The sequence below is a fragment of the Mastomys coucha genome, unplaced genomic scaffold, assembly GCF_008632895.1.
Source record: "Mastomys coucha isolate ucsf_1 unplaced genomic scaffold, UCSF_Mcou_1 pScaffold21, whole genome shotgun sequence".
Taxonomy (NCBI): domain Eukaryota; kingdom Metazoa; phylum Chordata; class Mammalia; order Rodentia; family Muridae; genus Mastomys; species Mastomys coucha.
Genome location: NW_022196904.1, coordinates 54,468,189 through 54,487,893, shown reverse-complemented (window position 1 = coordinate 54,487,893; position 19,705 = coordinate 54,468,189). Strand labels below are relative to the sequence as shown.

Here is a 19,705-nt window from a genome sequence, read left to right as displayed (position 1 = left end):
CTGGTCTTTGCCCAGAGCTTTATTACTGTATAGACACTTTTTGCTTTCCTATCCTCTAATGGCTTTATCTCCTGTGTGCCAGCAGGTAAGCAGGCCTTGAGCAAGTCTTCAACTTGGTTTTGAAGACCTTCCTCCCATCCCACTAGCTGCTGATGCTGCTGTGCCACACACTGTTCATTCTTCTACTAGGCACTTCCTTCCATATGAACAATGTCTGCTGCCCATATTTGTCTCCACTGACTGCCCTTACTTTTCAGTTTCCCCCATTCTTACCAAGTTATGGAAACTATTTATTTCTGAAACTCAACTATCTCACTGCTCCAAACTGAGGGGTAAATCTGCCATCTGCTTACTTTATCCACTATGGAGTAGGGGGTGCATGGATTCACCCAGCAGTTTTCAAGTCCTCAAAATATTTTGTTTTTCTAGCATCATCTCATCTGCTTACTAAATGATTCTTGGCTTTGAATAATTATTCAACTTGAGAAGCTGACAGAGCTGTTTGTGCGTCACTAGAAGCTACAGCCCTGTCCTACATGGTGTGTCAAGGAGGAGATCTAGACTTCACTTCTTAGCAAAAAATGTGTCCAAAGACAGGGGCATACCTAGAGCCTGGGAGCACTTGGAAAACATCAGGAGAGGAGCTGTGCCAACCAGCCTGATATGCCTTCGGGCGATGGCATAACCCCTGTTGGCCCAGTGTCTTATTGCCACAGGTTTAAGTGGCAGTTCCTAAGCTGACAATCCTGACTAGATGTGTACTACATCAATGGTGTTTTCACACAAAATAATGCTTCTACAATGCTCCTTTTTTAAAAAGAATCAAATCTAAATGGCTTCTGAGGGACACAGAGGTCCAGCGTACAACTGGTAGGTCACCACTGTCTGCAGCTCTCTTTCTTGTAGCCATGTGGATGCCTAATTATCACATGGGCATGCTGTGCTTCACTCTCGGTGATTAATTATTAACTCTTGCTATGAGACATAAATTTCTGAAGTACTTATGATAAACTAAGTCTTGAGAACAGAGAGGAAAGTTTTCTGCTTATTATTCTGAAAGCAGCAAGACAGTAGGGGGTAGATACAAAAATTATAAGCACTGAATACTTATGTGCAATATAGATGCAAGAAAGGATGACCAAGAAAGCTGTCCTGACTTGACAGCATCTGAACAGAATCCTGAGGGAAACGTCAAGAGCTGGCAGGGAAGGAGGAGGTGGACATGACGAGCGGAGACAAGGACAGTGGTAAAGCTTCAGGAAATCCACACACTTAAAGCAGGAAAGCCAGACATGGTGGAAGAGCAGCTACAGATTTCATGAGGCCTAAACTCTGTGCTACCTGAGAATGGAATGATTCACTGACCACAGAGTCCATTTAAATTTAAACTAAAATGAAAATGAAATAAAAACTAATGCTAATCATTCAGGTATACTAAGGACATTTCAAGTGCTTAATAGCCACACAGAGCTGGTGGGTCCCCTACAGGACAATGCAGAAGGGATACTTCGAACACTGCATACCACTAGTCTAGATCACCAAGGGTCTGATGCGCTGTTAGGAAGTCTGAATTTTACCCCCTACATGGCTCCACTTTAGACTTAGTGAGTCTGGTTTTAAGATGGTCTGACAAAGATAATCATGTTAACTGGCCTGTATCCTCACATTTCACTCCACTTCAATACTTTCTCTATGGAACATATCACCTAGAAATTGTGCTGGCTGACTCACAGGCTTTTCAGGTAACTAAGAACAATGTTCCAGAGAACTAAGCAACTTATATTACTAAATGTAAGAGAGGAAATCCATATGACCGGTTAAGTAAGTACAGAAAAACTTTTGGTAGGGCTCGTTTTTTTTAAAAGACATCTTTTCCTTCTAGATAAAGAGTTGTCAAGTTTATTCAGAACCTGCAGCAAACCAAACTAACATTAAAACCAAGGACAGAAGTGGTGCTGTCCCTTCAACTTTGCTGTTACTCAGCACTGTAGCACAGGCTTTGGTCACTTACCAGGACAGCCACCACAAAACCAAAACACAGATATAAAGATCTGGGGTGGGGTGGGGGAAATTTTAGCAACAAGTCTGCAGCTGAGCTCTTGATTAGTTTTCTGAATTCCTGAAACCACATTGAGGATGCTCCACCATTTATGAGAGTAGATCTTTAGGTCTATTTATGAATAGACAGATTTTTTTTGAACATAAAGTGAAAGCTCTTTGGGATCCTATGTATCTGCTCTATTTTGCAGGTTTCCCAACAGCTGGGACTACACTGTCATTAGCTCTGAGTCTCCTCTGGAGAGAGGTCATTTTGCAGTGGGTGATAATAATAGGATGGCACAGACTGCTAATTCTAGTACTTCCTAAAAAGCCCCACGGGCCTGCTCTATTCATGCAATCACAGCAGCAAGCTGGTCTAGGAGAGTCATATTAGGAGACCTGGAGTTCATATGGGTACCTGACTAAGTTTTAAAACACAGCTCTTCAACAAAGTAAATGAACCTAGACACTAGGCATTCTTGATGCTGGCATTTTCTACGGTATTTCAGAAATCTAGCCGTGGAATGATTATTTTAGAGCTTGTTTGTAACTGACCCCACTGACACTCAGACTGGCCTTATATAACAAGGAAGATAGTAAAAATGAACGGTATATGAAGAGAAAGCTTACCGCTATGATGTACAGTGGGAATTAGAAGTCACAAAGACGAGAGAAGGTAACCTCAGAATGCTGAGGCCCTTCTTAGTGGAAGGCTCTGACCCCGAGAGCCTGGGAGGGAGCCAACATGGCTCTGTTTATACAGGCTCCTCCAGCAATTCTGCTGCTTTGGCAGCTAGCATTCAAGAGACAAGCTTGAGCACATCATTTATAGTCACACTGAGAACTCTAGTTCCCAAGCAACAAATTAACAATTCCTACACTGTTTTAAATAGTTTTGCATACTATATAAGTTTTTAAAACAAATACTTTAAATAGTTTTGCATACTATATAAGTATTTAAAACAAATTCTTAAGTACTAAAATACTATTGCTAGAAACAAAAGATTTCATAAAATTCACTAAAAATGTACATGTTTTAATGGGCAGCTTAATCCTAACAGTACATTTTTAGCTGTCTGTTGTAATGAAAAGCTGCTGACATTGAGCCTGTACATAACTTCATGAGGTTTTCAAGTTTTCTAGTGCAGAAGCAAAATCTGACATGTTGCCAGCTTTGGAACAAAGGTGAATCTGTACTTTTCTAGAATACTCTCTGCCCAGTAGCAATCTGACTGATGACTGCTAGGTCCTCAGCTTCTTTGAAAATGAGAGAAGGCAGAACTGGGTTCTCCTTTGTCCTAACCTGCTGCAGTGTTTGTGTGCACACTGCCCTGTACCTCAGTATACTCACTGAAGTGTGTGTATGGATGGCTACTGATCCTTTCAGGAATGGTTCTTACTCATCTGATGCTGGACATAAAAGAAAACCTCACACTACCTAAGAGAGTAGGAGATTCTTCTCCAGATAATCACAGGGGACACTCTCCAACTTCAGACCTTATTGGTGGAAACACCTTTGTCACCTACCTGCCTGAAAAAGGGGCTTCTTTAGTCCAGCCAATGAGTCAAGGTGCCATCCAGAGGTTCAAGAGAGGGTAACTGAGCATCTTTCACTCACAAATTAGAGAACTGTGACTGTAGTGTATGCAAATTTCAGGCTCCTTTTGATCTTAGGGATGCAGTTTATGCTTCTGTAACAGCATGGAAGGATATTAAAGGATGTTACCCTGTGAGGAAACTGAGTAAAACTTTGGCCAGAACTATGCTTATGAAGGATTTGCTGAAGGAGAAGTTAGAAAGGATGTACTATTAAAAAGTACTCCTGAATAATTTAAGTAATTATCAATCAGCCAGTTATAAGAAAATAAGAGGGACTAGCTTATAAGAAAACATAAATAAAGTACTTCAAATTTTATAGACTGGAGACACCCACAGGAAATGAAGGAGGTAGGACTAAAAAGTGACTTCTGCAGGCATCAGGTCACCAGCTGCATGGCTGTACTTAGACGGCCCAAGCTACCATATTTTTACAAAAGTCATAACCTAGCCACCAATCATTCCTAACAGATAAAGTAGTGAGAAGACATGTGCCACAAACAAACTGAAGCAGGCGTCCCAGACTGACGCTGGAAACTTACACACTAGCCACTGTCTTCAAACAGGGGATCTCAGAATGAGCTTGGTGATTACTGCTCTGTAGCTGACTGTCAAGGATTTATGTTTGGTTTTTAGATAGGAAGTGAATTTACATAAAAATATCACTCAAAAAATAACTATTGTTCAAGCCTAGATTATAATTATTATGCATATGAATAAGAAAAATTAATCCACAAATGCTTATGGTATCCAATTTCTATGAAGTACAAAATGAAAGCTGTTTTGAGACCTTATTTTCATGTATCCTCTCTAGGGTGTGATAAATACCTTTCAGAGTAATGAAGATGTACTTAAAGCATCTCTGTTTCAAATGTTAACACCACATTTTAATGTAGCAGTACCACAGTGAAACTGGAATATGCTTGCATCAGAAGGTATTTAAATTACTACCTTGTGTTATAAGGTAAGAAATGCAAAAGTTCAGTACAATTAATAATCAAAAACCCCAAACAGACCAGTAGTTCTCAACCTTCCTAATACTGCTTGCTACCCATTACTACAATTCCTCAGGATGTGGTAACCCCAACCATAAAACTATTTTCACTGCCACTTCATGACTGTAATTCGCTACTGTTATAAATATAAATTCTTTGGGAGGCAGACATTTGCCACAGAGGTTGTGGCCCACAGGTGGAGAACCCATGCCCTAGGCCATGGTGGGATAGAAAGACCTTTCATTAATCTTCCTTCCTTGAACAGTGGTGGATGTACACTTCAGGCAGCTGTCACTGTGCAATCACTAACCTATTGGGAGGCTATCAGGAGATCCATGGTCTCTGCATTAGCAATTACATTATCTAGAACATACTATTTTAAATGGAATTACATGACCAAATCTAATTTTTCTTGATGATGTCATAGCTAACATAGATATGTGAAGAAAATCATTTAGTTACCTCAAAATTGCCTAGAATCTATCTAGTTTTTGACAAATGCTCATATTCCGTCCATTGGTCTTATTCAGAACAGAAAGTCAGAATTTTAGAAATCCTAACAAAGTTCTCTAAAAGGGTTTAACCATTTTAGCTTTTTTATAAAACTTATATTTTGTCAGAAATTTTGTGGTTTTCAACTATCTTTTGGTTTTCGGACAATTTTAAAATTCAAGCTATGAAATAAAAATAGAAGAAGGTATACTGAGCATAAAATACAAATGAGTGCCTACAGGTAAAGCAGGTACTTCAACTCCTGCAAACTGATGCTTATGACTCTCTGGTCATTTCTCAAGAAACTCTGAGAATGGCTCTTTTACGCATAGCGTTTATTTCTTAGCAGCTACAAAGCTAACAACCCTACACTCATTATAACACTAAGAAACATACGAATAAAATGGACACATGTAAAGTTAGTCACGATACTTAGTATTTTCATATTTACCTGAATTGTGGTATTTTTTCCCAACATATTCAAATGCAAAGAGTAGCTGGAGGTCTGTTGGCTGGGAATAATGAGCTATTGCAAGGCATACCTAGGAAAAATTCTACATTTAGAATTTGAATTTAACACACTTACTTAAATGAAATGTACAACAAGGTCTTGGTCACTGGGAGAGGTCTCCTGGAGCAGTGACTACGGATACTAATTGTATGTTTTTTCTGTTGACCTAGAATATGAATGAACTACTTAAGGCCAAGTTATCTCATTCACTGTTCTGTTCCCCATGACAATGCTTAATCTTTAATTAGTATGCTGTAAGTATTCAGTATTTGCTGAGTTCAATTTTTAAGTGGAATAACTTTATCCAGTAAATAAAACTTGAAGGCTAAAGAAGCATTCTCCAAAATGGCAGAAACATAATATCCACTCAACAACAACAAAACCCCAAGTTTCAATTTCAGTGGGTTGTAAAAATATAAAATTAGCAATATCCATATTTAGATAGAGATAAAAGATATAGCAGCCCAGAGAAGCACATTTAGAAAGTGAAATGGATTGAGACTAAAAAGCATATACCAGCAAACTGACAAGCCACGGTGTAAGTCATTGCTCGGACTCTTGTGAAGTGTTTCCTTTCTCAGCCTCCGTCTCTTAATCTGTGAAATGATGGAAACACCTGCGCTGTTTTAACACTAACAACCGAGCATGCCTGGCCTCAAAGGAACTCTGTATACAGAAATGCTATTATTCTCAAAAACTACCAGATAGAATGAAAGACAGTGCCTCACGCTTAAAAGCTATGAACGAGACTAAGAAACAAACCATCCCCAACTGAATAAAGAGGGAAAAGAAATCTGAGATATGTGCAGAGCAAGAAGGGTAGGTAGCCTTTCTTAAAGTGGTTATTTATGACTTAGATGTGAAGCACTAAACAAGAATGAAATGCTTTTTGAGCAAGAAAACTTAACTGTATCTCATTTCATAGTAGTGGTGTCTGGAATAAGTTGATGCAAATTCTATTAACCATTAAGTATCTGTGAGCTTGTTGCTTAAACTATATTTTAAAGCATCTTCCAGATAATAAATTTTCCTATCATACAAAGTTAAAGCATATAACCAAGGAGACAGAACTTATCATTAGATTTTTAACTAAAGGAAAAGCTCCCTAAAACGTTTATTGCCTTGATTTCTCAGTACCTAACCACAGAGCATCCTGTAAGGGTCCCACTTACAATTTTATAAGACTACCTATATTCCCCTTCACAGTTCCTACTCTGTACATCAATCTGTATGTTGTTTCATGTTAGCTGTCACCTTGACAGAACCTACACTAACTGGAAGATGAGACTCTGGACATGACCTGATAGGCAGGGGATCCTGAACTGTGCAATTGCAGGTCTTGTTACTATGGTATCATGTGATCTGATGCTTGCCTTAAGCTTCTGATAACTCAACTTTACTGCTGTGACAGATTATGACCCAGAACTGTGAGCGAAATAATCCTTCTTCTTTAAGTTGCTTTGGTCAATGTAGTTTATCACAACAACAGGAAGAAAAACTAAAACAGTGTTCCTTGAAGGACTTCTAGCAGCAAAACTTCTGCAGTCTATGCCCTTGACAAAATCTGCATCACTTCCTACTACTTTGGGCACCAGGTTTACTTCATAGACAAACTTACTGTGCTTTACACTATGAAATTTTCATGACTGCTCTATTTTGCCAGCCAGGCATATCTTATGGTACCTCTATGGACTTCTCTGAATTCTAAAGTTTTATACTTAAGTATTATCTTCTAAAATGTGTTTTTGACTAATTATTTGGCTGTCTTGGCAATCTGCTTGGTAAATTTTGTTTCCCTGTCATTTGCATAGCTCTCTTCAAAAGAAAACTCTTACCTTTCCAAGGTTCCCTTAGTCACCTGTGGTCAGCCTGCATACATTCTGTCTGATCTTCTGTATGCTCATTGTTCCTCTCAGCCAGTTATACTTTCTATAAATAGCCATGTCTGGTAAAAACGATTCTTCCCAAACTTTCCTGGTTGGAGCCCAAGAAGCTGAAACTTGTGCATGCTGTAGCATCACCTGTGACTTCCTAGACAGGCACTGTGTCTAGTGATGACAGCACTGAACATGCCAGTAGACAGATCTGTTACTGGGACAACATGAAAGTGCTACCCACCACTAACTAGTCTACTGTGTTTTCTAAGAAAATCAGAAAGCTGCATATGCTCATTTACACAGAAGAAATTCACAGGTCACTAATGGTGGAATGTATGTTTATGAAGCACAAGAGCATAGAGCCTGTGTGCAAAGCAAAACCCAACACAGCCTATTTCTAAGGCTCCTTTAAGATTATACAGTGGTCCACTAGCTTAGGAAGAAGGTATATCAAATAGCATGTACAGGTAAAGACAATAAATAATATTGTGAAGTTGGAACTTGGCTCATTGACTTCCCTGACAGCTGCTTTTCTGATAAGCAGGGGGCTTATAGAGGAAACTGAATTTGCTGTTCAAAAGTGTGATCACAAGCGTGCATAGATTATTGTCTGGCACAGGGATATGTACACTTGCCTATCAAGAGGACAGTCATGTTGCAAAGGAGAGAGAAAGCCAGATGTACATTGTTTTGCATTCTTCCCAACACACTGTTTTAAAAGCCTATACCAAATTTCTAGCTTCTATTTCTAAGGGACTTTGAAAGGCTTCATAAGATCTCATTTACATGTAAAGTTATTCTTATTATATTAATATCCCCTAATTAATAATTTTTAAAGGAAAAATCTATGATTGATTTATCTTCAATTGATGCACAGCACTGGAAAAATCAAACACAAGAGATGATTAATCTCCAGCTCTATCACATTTGCAAACAAAGTTCCCTATATTCCTGTGTCAGGTTTCAGGCAAAAATGACAGCCAGCCAGGTGTGCTCACACCTGTAATCCCATCAGCATTTTGAAGACTGAGATAGCATTACCACTTTAAAGCCAGCCAAGTCAGAGTGAGACTGACTTAGGAAAACTGGGCCAGTGGGGGCTAGTTCATACAATGCTTACTGATCAGACATAAAGCCCAGTGTTTGATCTCCCAAACCACAGCAAGAAAAGATGCAGGCTACTTGTCATCCAGAGGTGGGAAGGGGAAGACAGGCGGGTCCTCAAGGCTCGCTGGCCAGCCAGCCTAGCCTGCTACTTGGCAAACTCTAGGCCTGTCTCAAAAACAGGTAGATAGTTCCTGAGGTTGACCTTTAGCCCTACACAAACACAGGGCAATACTGACTGTTTTGGTCTTTGTTTTGATTTTTGTTTTTAAAGAGTTTCCTTATGTAGCTCAGGTTGCCTTTAGAGTCCATACTTTCCTTCTCAGCCTCCCATGCCTGGCTGGCTCTCCAACTTTGTTCCCCCTTTGGTGTTTTTATTTGTTTTTTAGTTGTGTGTGTGTGTGTGTGTGTGTGTGTGTGTGTGTGTGTGTGCGTTTGCCATGTCCACAGAGACCAGGAGGCAATATGAGCTGGAATTATAGACAGTTATAAGCTTGCCTCATATGGGTCCTCAGAACTGAACTCAGGTACTCTGTAAGAGCAGAGGTACATTTTACCTATTGTGCCATCTCTCCAGCCCCTTTCTTTAACTAGATGAACGAAATTTATTTGTAACTGAGAATAAAATAGAGACGTTGGATATTTAATTCAATAACCATTCATCAATTAACCTATGTATTTTTAAAATAAGAAATCATTAAAGATAATCTTAAATATTTTAATTAAAAAATCCTTTTTTTTTTTACACCTCAATTTTGAGCAAGGGTACATCTAAAGAAAATGGTGGTTCAAAGCTGCTATGAGGAAAATATCAAATTATGTATCATTAAACTCATCTCTTTGGATAGACCTTCACCAAATATCATTATTTCCCATGACAGCACAAGGATAGTAAAGATGAACAGTACTATAATACAGCTGCACAATTTAGTCATGAGACAATTGACAGACAGCCAATTAATCAGCCAGCAATTATTAGAGCAATATTTGACAAAACATGAACCAGTGAGATGATCGAATATTCTGAGCCTTCTTATTTCAAACAAAAAATAGAAGCACTTTCAGTATTTCAAAAATGATCCATGGTTCACACATCATAGAATGCCAAGTATGGATCTGATCCATTTAAAAGAACTTAACAAAAGTCAAAGCATTTCCATAGGGAATTTAACATTAAAGATTCCAGGAAGCAAACAAACTGAACCTTCACTTGCCCACTGACACTCACTGCATTCTGACTTTAGAGTGGGTCTCACTGTGCTATTTGCCTAGCCTGGAACGCCTGGCTGTGGTCAGGTAATCCTCCTGCTTCAGCCTATCATTGGGACCTTGGATACACACATTCATGCCCAGCTGAAAATGCAGGGTTCGTTGTTTTTAAGAGATGGAACGGTCAGTTTGTAGCATAGGCTGACCCTAACTAAAGAGCCTCTGGTCTCATACTACTAAGTAACTGGGAATACAGGTATATGCCATGGTGTTAGTGCCCACTGAACTGACTCAAAAGCCTTCACTTGAAATGAAAAAAACAAGGGCTAGAGAGATGTCTCAGTGGTAAAAAGCACCGGTTGCTCTTCCAGAGGTCCCAGGTTTGATTCCCAGAAATATATGGCAGTTCACAACCATCTGTAACTCCAGTTTCAGGGCATCCAATGCTCTCTTCTACCCTCTGAAGATAGTAGGAACACATGTGGTACACAGACAAATGTGCAGGAAAAACGCTCTACACATAAAAATAAGAAAACCCAGTAAGATCTGGTACCCACATACAATCCTATATTCAAAACACGTAAACCAAAAAAAAAATCCTTGCGCTTCATTCCCTGCTCCATTTTTCTCATCACTGCACAGAAGACAAGGAATATATCTTTCCAGCCTCAGGCAATACTTTTTTTTTAAAGACACTGGCAAAAGATTTTTGTTAGAAGCTAGGCTCTGAGAAAGGGCATACGAAGGCCTGGACTGTTTGGGTGGGCAGTTCAATAGCCAAAAACAAGGGATGGGTCCCCTAAACTTACAAGCACTTCCTATGCTTGCTCACCAGGTGACTGTCAATGGGCACAATACATCTTTCATGCTGTGACTGTCCCTTCACACTCATCCATTCCTGGCCATCTTGACTGGACTCCTACTCATTAGGGAAAGAAACTACAGCTTGCCCTTCTCTCCCAGCTTGAAAACCTAGCACACTGTGAAGGAGCTATGCCACCCAACCCACACACACCCAGTGCTGGATAGTTTTATGTCAACTTGACACAAGCTGAAGTTATCTGAGAGGACAGAGCCTCAATTAAGAAAATATTTCCATAAAATCTCCTTATAGGAAAGCCTGTAGGATATTTTCTTAATTAGTGTTTGGTATGGGAGGGCCCAGTCCATTGTGGGTAGGGTGACCCTGGACTGGTGTTCCTGTGCTCTATAAGAAAGAGGAAATCAGTAAGCAGTACCCTCCCATGGCTTCTGCATCAGCTCCTGCCTCCAGGTTCCTGCCCTGCTTGAGCTCCTGTCCTGACTTCCTTCAGTGTTTGACTACCATGTAGAAGTCTAGTAAACCCCTTCCTCCCCAACTTGCTTCAGATGTGGTGTTTCATCACAGTAACAGAAACTCTAACCATGACACCCCAGAAGAATGTGAGCAACTGAAAAATGAAAACTTCCTCACAGAATACACACCAAAACATAACCAACAAGAACTCTAGAACAACCCAAATGATTATGACTTCCATTCACTAAATTCGTCACCTGAAAAATATAGGAAGAGTGGGAGAGCTTTAAGCTTTCTGAAAGAAACTTAGGCCATCTTTGGACTTGAAGGTAAAACTCTAACTTGATCTCATGAGTGCTGCAGTAACCCTACTCTCAAAAAGTTGCACAGCATGGCGATGAAGTTTTCACTGCTTCTAGCTTCTGTGGTCAATGAAATTATGAACATATATTTAAGTTTGAAAAAATGACTTGGCTAAATATTTTACATGCAGTCTTCTACTTAATCAGTCCTAAAGTCTTCCTCTATAAGAACAGGCATGCTGAATGTAAAATGCTCAAATCACAAACAGCAGAGTCCAGCCACTGAGAAGACCCTTAAGTTACCAGCTGAATGTTCATCATAGATGGTTATGTCAACTGTAGATAAAGACAGTTGCTCAGACACATTGCTGTCCCTCAGGTCAGCACCAGCAGCCATGCATTCTTAGAGAGTTATCTCATGCTTGCATTCCACACATCTACCACCTCCTCACCAGAGGATGTGAAGACAGCCAGCTGCCTGGAGATATTTCTGACAGCCTTAACTGGCAACAACAGGAATTTTCCTGCAGTCTGCTGAGCATGGAAAACAACAGCACCCACGGTAAAGCTAACTTCCGTCCTAGGCCATCAGGAAGGACACTGCTGCTCTGTGCCTGCTACAGGGGAGCAGACTTTCTCCCGGGAATTCTTTTAGCTTTCTATGTCTTTGCCATTGGACTAAACAGAGGGGCAAGTGGCCTACTAGCTTCATTCTAGTTGCAAAGCTCAAACAAGGAACCAAAGAAATGGTTTCTGCTCTTGACTTTTACACCACGAGTAAATATGAAACATTCCCCAGAAGTCAAGGGGGAACTTGGTCAATTAAGAAGTATCTGGTTTTGAGTTGCCCTGTAGCACTTCTTCCAAATGAATTCATTAAGGCTTCTTTAAACTACTAAATAATCACTAGGCTCCTCCTACAACTACCCATTTACCCAATCCGAATGAAGCCAGAGTCTACCTTTTACTTTGTTCACAAAATTCTCTGATCCTAAAATTAAAGCCTCACTAATTGCAACGAGAGTAGATCTTCAACTTTTTTTTTAGCCAAGAAAGGAACTGGCTAATAGTAGTCATAAAGGAGGAAATATACTCATTTCTTCATACATATATGTATGAGTCTTTAATATTTTAGCAGCTGATAAGAAAAATACCCAGATTACTTTAAAGAAAAATACCCAGATTACTTTAAAGTATCTATTAACTTATATAGGAAAATAGTTCCTTTAATATGTTTGGCTTTAGTTTTACTTAAAGAGATAGCTAATAATAAGTTCTCCAAGAAAATTTAAGCAGTTAAGCCATGCACACATGGCCGGGAGAGGCTTCTGCAGGTAAGCGTGCTTCCAGCTATGCCTCAGAACTTGAGTTCCATCCTTAGGACTTACATGATAGAAAGAAAGCCCACCTGCAGTAACTGGCCCTTGGACAGCCACATGTGTCCACGTATACACACATACATAACAAACAAATGAAATGAAAAACACATATATAAAAAGCAACATTCGCTGATTAAAAATGGTAAAATAGTATAGAATTCAAAATCGACAAAGTTTAACAGCATTACCTTCTTGGCACTTTCAGGACCCGATTCATCAAAGCGAAATCTGACAATTCGGAAATCTTTACAATAAATAATTAATTCTGTTGGATTGAATTTCAGCTTCTGGTTGGGACCTAGGACTTTCTGTTTCCTCTTGTGGTCATTCACTGAAGAAGAAGAAGAAGAAGAAGAAGAAAAAGTGACAACGTTCTTTCTTGGTGCTCTTTAGCATTTCTAAACAGCTTCTCAGCAGAGATGAGTACCAAGTACCATTGCTGGAACAGACCCCACTGCTGGGGTCCTGCCTTTTCATAGCTGCCTGTGGCTCCTCGAACTTTGGTTGGCTCTAACTTTGATTTTGGAGGTATTTTAGAGTGTCTTTACATTGATACACTTAATGATTTAATTTTTAATTAAAAAGAGAACACAATTTATAAACTAAAAAAAAAAATCATACCTTCATTTTACAAGAACGTCTTGACTTCTCAGTTGGGTTCTTGGGAGTTAAAAAGGACTAAATGTAAAAGTCTACAGAGATAAAACTCCAACTCAAATATTTGAGACTTTGGCCCTTTAAGGAATACTCCATTTTATGAAATAATCTCACAGTGCTTTCCAGGTCACACTTGAGCTTTGGAATTCAAGTGGCCCTTCTGCCTCAGCCTCCCAAGTAGCTCCCAAATGTCCTAGATGTACAGCTATCACATGCAGCTTCAACTTTTAGAGAATGCACGTGCAGAATACTACATACCTGTGACAATCTGCTCAATACATGTCAAAGGGACATCATGTTCTCCAAGAAGAAGGTTTCTGTAATGGAATTTCTGGAATAAAAAATGATATTCATGTGAATTCTTTTCTCAGTGGCATCAAATTGGTAATAATAAGCCTTACGTTTAATGTGAGAAGAAATTCACTATACTACTGCCAAGGAGCACAAAAACCTTTGCTGTGCAGCAAGGACCATCTACAGCAAACGGCATCTGATGGCATAGGTCAGGAGGAAGCAGAGGTAGGGAATGGTGCTGTGATTTTTGAGACAGGGTTTCACCAGGTATCCCAGGATGTTTTTTTTAACTCCTGAGCACTCTTTAGCCTCAGTTGCCTGAGTGCTATGATTATAGGCACAGGTCACCACACCTAGTTCCCACACTTTTATTCCAACAGAAAGAAATGAAAATGTATACCACAGTGCTACCATAATATCCGAGGGATGTAATACGATCAACTAATTTATAGGCAAACAACTGCATACCTAGTTTTAGATGACTCTGTCACAAAAAAAAGAAAAATGAAAGAGAGGGGGCTCTTAGGTCATCAGATTTTAATGAGTAAAATCATATTTGAGTTTTGTGATACAGAGTTAGTGTGGGAAATGACTTTCTAGAATATAATGACCACTAAAGTTTTTTAAAAAGATTTGTTTTGTTTTGAGATAGGGGTCTTGCTCCCATTCACCTTAAAACTGTGATTCCCCAGCCTTAGTTTTCCAAGTACAATAACCTTAGGAAAAGCTTTGGGGCTGGGGATGTAGGTAGAAGTCCTGGGTTTGATTCCCAGTAACATAATATTCTGGCAAAGTGGAACATATCTATAATCCCAGGATTCAGGTGGTGGAAAAGGATTAGGAGTTCAAGGTCATTCGCAACCACACATGGAATGTGAAGCTAGCCTGGGGTACATGAGAGCCTGTAAAAAGGGGGAAGTGGGCAGAGAGAAAGCAGTAAAGAAGGCTTTTGGTGAGTGGTAGCTCACTGTTTATGCCTCCTAGCAAATACTTCCGGACCATTTTCAAACTGAAACCTTAACTGCTGTCAGTAGAGCACTAGTTGATCACTGGTGCTGGATTTAAGCTACTCCAGGTATAGGTTTCCCCTGCTCACTGAATGAAGTTTGCAGCCAGAGATTCTTCAATGAAGCCAAAAGCAAAGGGAAAACTCACATTCACATCAGATGAGCTAGTATCCCTGCATACCAAGCACTGTTAATGCCTTAAGTTTAGTTTAATATAATTCAAGAGATTAACACATATATATGAATATACAGAAAATATTGAAAAATTAGTGAATGACTACATGAAATAAAATACTTACATACAGATCGCTCAAATAAATGCTTGTGTTATTAAAGAAACATTTTATCAATTAAGTTTCTGGGAAAAGAGCTAGTTAGTTAAAAAAAAAAACAAGCAAACAAATAAATCAGTAAAATGTTCACTATTTATAATAACATATGCCAAATAACTAAGTTTTTCTCATGATTAGTCAAAAAGAATATTTTTAAATTCATTTCAAAAATGAAGGAAAAAATAACTCCCATATTGAAAAAGATATATAACCAGTAATCCCAGAGGATAAATAAAGCAAAGTGACTTAAAGTCATCTCACTAAGCTTAATATGAGGTGTAATCAAGTCCTTGGGAGGCAGAGGCAGGAAGATTAACAGTTCAAAGGCAGAGTGAACTATCCAGGGAGATTCTGTAGAGGGGGAGCTCGCCCAGTAGTAGAGCTAGTGTACAAAGACCCTAGCATCTCTAATACTACACCAAAGGAAAATAAACCAACAACCAGAAAACCTACTCACTCTATTCCTCAAGCAAAGTTGTGACATTCTCCTTCACTATATTTTGATTTTTTAAAATTATTTTTATTAGTTCTTTAAGGATTTTGTACAATGTGGTTTTTTTGTTTTGTTTTGTTTTGTTTTGTTTTTTGTTTTTCGAGACAGGGTTTCTCTGTATAGCCTTGGCTGTCCTGGAACTCACTCTGTAGACCAGGCTGGCATTGAACTCAGAAATCCGCCTGCCTCTGCCTCCCAAGTGCTGGGATTAAAGGTGTGCGCCACCACCGCCCGACAATGTGGTTTTTTAAAAGATTTATTTATTTATCTTATGTGTATGAGTACACTGCAGCTGTACAGATGGCCATGAGCCATCATGTGGTGGCTGCTGGGAATTGGACTCAGGACCTCTGCCGGCCCTGCTCACTCCAGCATAATTCATTGTAGCTGTCTTCAGACGCACCAGAAGAGGGCATCAGATCTCATTACGGGTGGTTGTGAGCCACCACCATGTGGTTGCTGGGATCCGAACTCAGGAACTGGAAGAGCAGTCAGTGCTCTTACCCGCTGAGCCATCTCGCCAGCCCCTGTACAATGTGTTTTGTTCATATTTATCCCTCACTCATCTCCTCCCAAATCTGTCACCTCTTGCCTACCCACACTTCCACTGTTTATAGAGTATATTTCCAACATTAGTGAGTTGTTGATGATTCTTACCATTTTCTAAATCTTTTATTTATATATGAGTACATTCTACTTACAGTTAAAGCCCTAACATAGTTAAGCATTACACAAGTAAATACCTGTAATGGCATTGGGTCATCTGTAATAAAGGAAATTTTGAAGTTACTGCATATCAACTTGCCCCACAAATCATACTGGCTCGTGTCTGTTGCGATGCATTTTCTCACAAAATTGACTTCATTTACAACAATTTCTCCTAAAAAAGAAAAAAAAATCACAGTGAGCAAAACAATATACTGACAGTCCCAGAAAGCACTATGTGAGCTTGCAGAGGACTTTGGCTGCTGGTGGCTGAAAGAATGATTGTGAAGAGGAGCTGCCACGATGCTGGCATTTGTGGGCACTGGGGTATGGTACAGAATGAGGCCCAAAAAGCTTTGGGATCTGAGCTGACAGAACCAGCAAAGTGGCCTCAGCTGTTCTGCTGCCCCTAGTTAGCTAGCCCCCAAGGCATTCCTGAGACATTTGTGATGAATGTCTGGGTTTATTAAGATGTGACATTCACTAATATTCATGTCTTTGATCATTTTGTAAGGGATGAGAACCAGCATCCAGTTTTATCTGCTTTAAAGTACACTTCATGAAACCTTTGCACTCAAACTGTAACAGAGTAAACAATAAAACTTTAAAATCAAGTTTGAGTTAAAGGGAAAGACTGGAAAAACAAATATTAGAAACCCCAGCAAGAGCTCTCCCGTGCTTTGGAAAGGAGTAATTTCTCAAAAGGCATTTAGAACATGATCATCATTTTAAGATCTACAATGCAACTAGACAAGGCACATTTTAAGCTATCATCCTCTTTGGTCAACAGCAGAAAGCCAGGATACAATCTGTTTTGCACTTTCTTTTATCAGAAAGCTGTTTTCATAGTGATGCCCAGAACCTGTTTGCTGACAATTCACAAACACCTCATTCATGAAGAATGGAACTTTAGTCTCAAAACAATCCTCTCCTACAAAAATGTTAACAATAAGTGACAATGAACAAATTTTACTCAACACTCTTAAAAATTCATAAGGCTAATTTTAAGAACAGCCACTAATATTTACTTGAGGATTTAATTCATACACTCATGTCAAATTCCTGGCTCAAATCACTTGAGAAAATTTCCATCCTGAATACAAGCTTCTTTCACATGGCTTAAGGCTTTGAATGCCAAGTCCTGCTCAGCTGTCTTCCTCGCCCTCCCGATGCAGCCACAATGGCCTTCTATGAACCCCTTTTATATACCACACTGCTTCCATTTATGGGTCTTTGAACACACTCCTGTCTTGGAAGATTCTTTCAGACAATGACGGTGCTACCGAATGCCTAGATTTAATCTCCCTAACCACAGCACTGTACACTTGTAATTCACTGCACTGCTCGTCACAGCTACTACGTGACACACGTTTACTTTTTAAGTTCATTCTTGCCTCGGTCAGGATTATATAACCAATGGTGGTAGGAAACAGACATTTTGTTAAAACTGCAGTGCATACAACAGTATCTACTACATGTTGGTGGCTGTTAAAGTGCTGAAAAAAGGACTGAAATCAACTCAGTGCCTCTGGTTTACAGAAAAGAAATAAAATCAGCCATCTGAGTAAATAAAAAACATAAATTACAAAAAAATAAATAAATAAATTACTTATAATCATCTCACTAAATCAGATGTGGTGATGTAACCCAGCACTAAGGAGGCAGAGGTAGAAGGATCCAGATCCAGAGTTCAAGACCAGCCTGAGTACACAGTGAGACTGTCCCTAAAATTCAATAGCTGGGGACACTGCTAGGTGTTAGAGCATGTACAAAAACCCTAAGTTAGATCAACAGCAAAACAAACCAACAAATAAACCTAATGCTATTTCTCTAGTAAGCACGTACTCTCTAGCTTAGCCTTTAATGTGATGAGGGGCATTCCCAGCAGCCAGCCAGCGCCGTGGAACTCAAGCTGCTCTAAGTGGAGCAGCACTCATAATTCCTCTGGTCCAGCAGCCAGCTAAGTTGGAAGATGAAGACTGTTTGGGTATGCAAAGATGAATGTAATCACAGAACTGCCCACAGCTGTCCCCCAACACACAGGAACAGTATAATCTAGGATTGGTGGCTCCTCAGTGCTTGTCCTGATTGATTCTTTACACAGTCTATATGAAAGGAGGGCAGATGTTTTCTCTACTACAGAGATCAGGCACTTGGCACCCAAAAAGTTAAATCATACTTTCATACTCCTAAGATTTTAAAAACAGAAATAAATGTGAAACTTATCAAGTGTCCCTCAGCACCCATGGGGCATTGGTTCTCAGACCCTGTGAACATGAAGTTCCTTATAGACATGGTGGGGCATTGCATACAACTTACCCACAGCCTTTAAAGCATCCCGGATGATTTGAAGTACCTAAGAAATGTAAGTGCTGTGTTGCTACACAGTATTCAGGGAATAAGGACAAGAACACAACTCTGTGCATGTTCAGTTCCCATGATTAGAAGATTTGTCACCAAGAGTTGGCTGATTCCACAGATATGGGACCCAGCTACAAAAACCTTCTGTTTGTTTCTACAAATTTCATCAATGTACAGGTGTTGTAGAGACTTGGAATAAGTACCAACATTGAATTAAAGACTCATTGTTGTTCTTAACTACATTCTAATGAGAAACAAATGAAATTTCCTACAATGCCTTCCACAGAAAGTTTATCACCTGCCTTATCCCAGTCTGGGCTACTGAAGAGTCAACCACTTTCCTCAGTCTTAGCTGTTATGAGACTTACATACCTGAACTAATTATTTCTACTGCAGACAGAAGTCACCTTTTTGTAACCCAAACAAACATTCCCACCCCTCAACCAATTTACCTGAACTAGGACTCTGAAAACAATGCTACAGAAAGTCAAAAGCTTCACCATGTATGAGTCATTCATATTTGCATGCATGTTACACTCAAATAAAGACCACCTGAAACCAAGAGTCAAGTCACACTGTAGGATTTCCTGAGAAGGGAAGCAGAAGTGCTCATGGTAAGAAATGGAGAAAGGGCTTCTGGACTAGGGCACCATGGCTGAGCTGGTATCATGTGCCAATTCATCAATTCAGTCATTCTGTCTGTCTGTCCACCTGTCCACCCATCCATCCACCCACTCACCCACCCGCCCATCTCTCCTCAGCCCCACAACAGCCCTTCTCTAGCCACTGGATTCCTACCCATGCAGCAGGAGTGAGACGTGTTCCTGCAAATGCAGAGAGGATGAGACAACGGAAGAGCGTTTGTGGGTGACAGCTCCATGGGATGGTGAACCACGGCCCCTGGGCTACACAGATGCCTTTGTAAATACTCTTTTATTGAAACTTTATTCTTGTGCTGCTTTTGGCTGCTTCATAGGACCACGGGCAAGACTGAGTACTTGTAACATAGACTTAGCCCAGAAACCTACAACATTTATTGTGTGGCACTTTACAGAAAGAGAGAGAGAGAGAGAGA

At 39.7% G+C, this 19,705-nt stretch overlaps 1 protein-coding gene across 1 annotated transcript in view; it reads right to left on the bottom strand.

Annotated features, from left to right (window-relative positions):
- The window catches only part of Mtmr10 (myotubularin related protein 10), a 54,672-nt gene that overhangs the window by 27,725 nt on the left and 7,242 nt on the right, over positions 1-19,705 (bottom strand). The window contains exons 3-6 of the mRNA XM_031386870.1: positions 16,308-16,444; positions 13,697-13,769; positions 12,970-13,112; positions 5,575-5,665 (exon numbers count right to left, since the gene is read on the bottom strand). Coding sequence (XP_031242730.1) covers positions 5,575-5,665; positions 12,970-13,112; positions 13,697-13,769; positions 16,308-16,444 — 444 coding nt within the window. The remainder of the gene's footprint in view (positions 1-5,574; positions 5,666-12,969; positions 13,113-13,696; positions 13,770-16,307; positions 16,445-19,705) is intronic.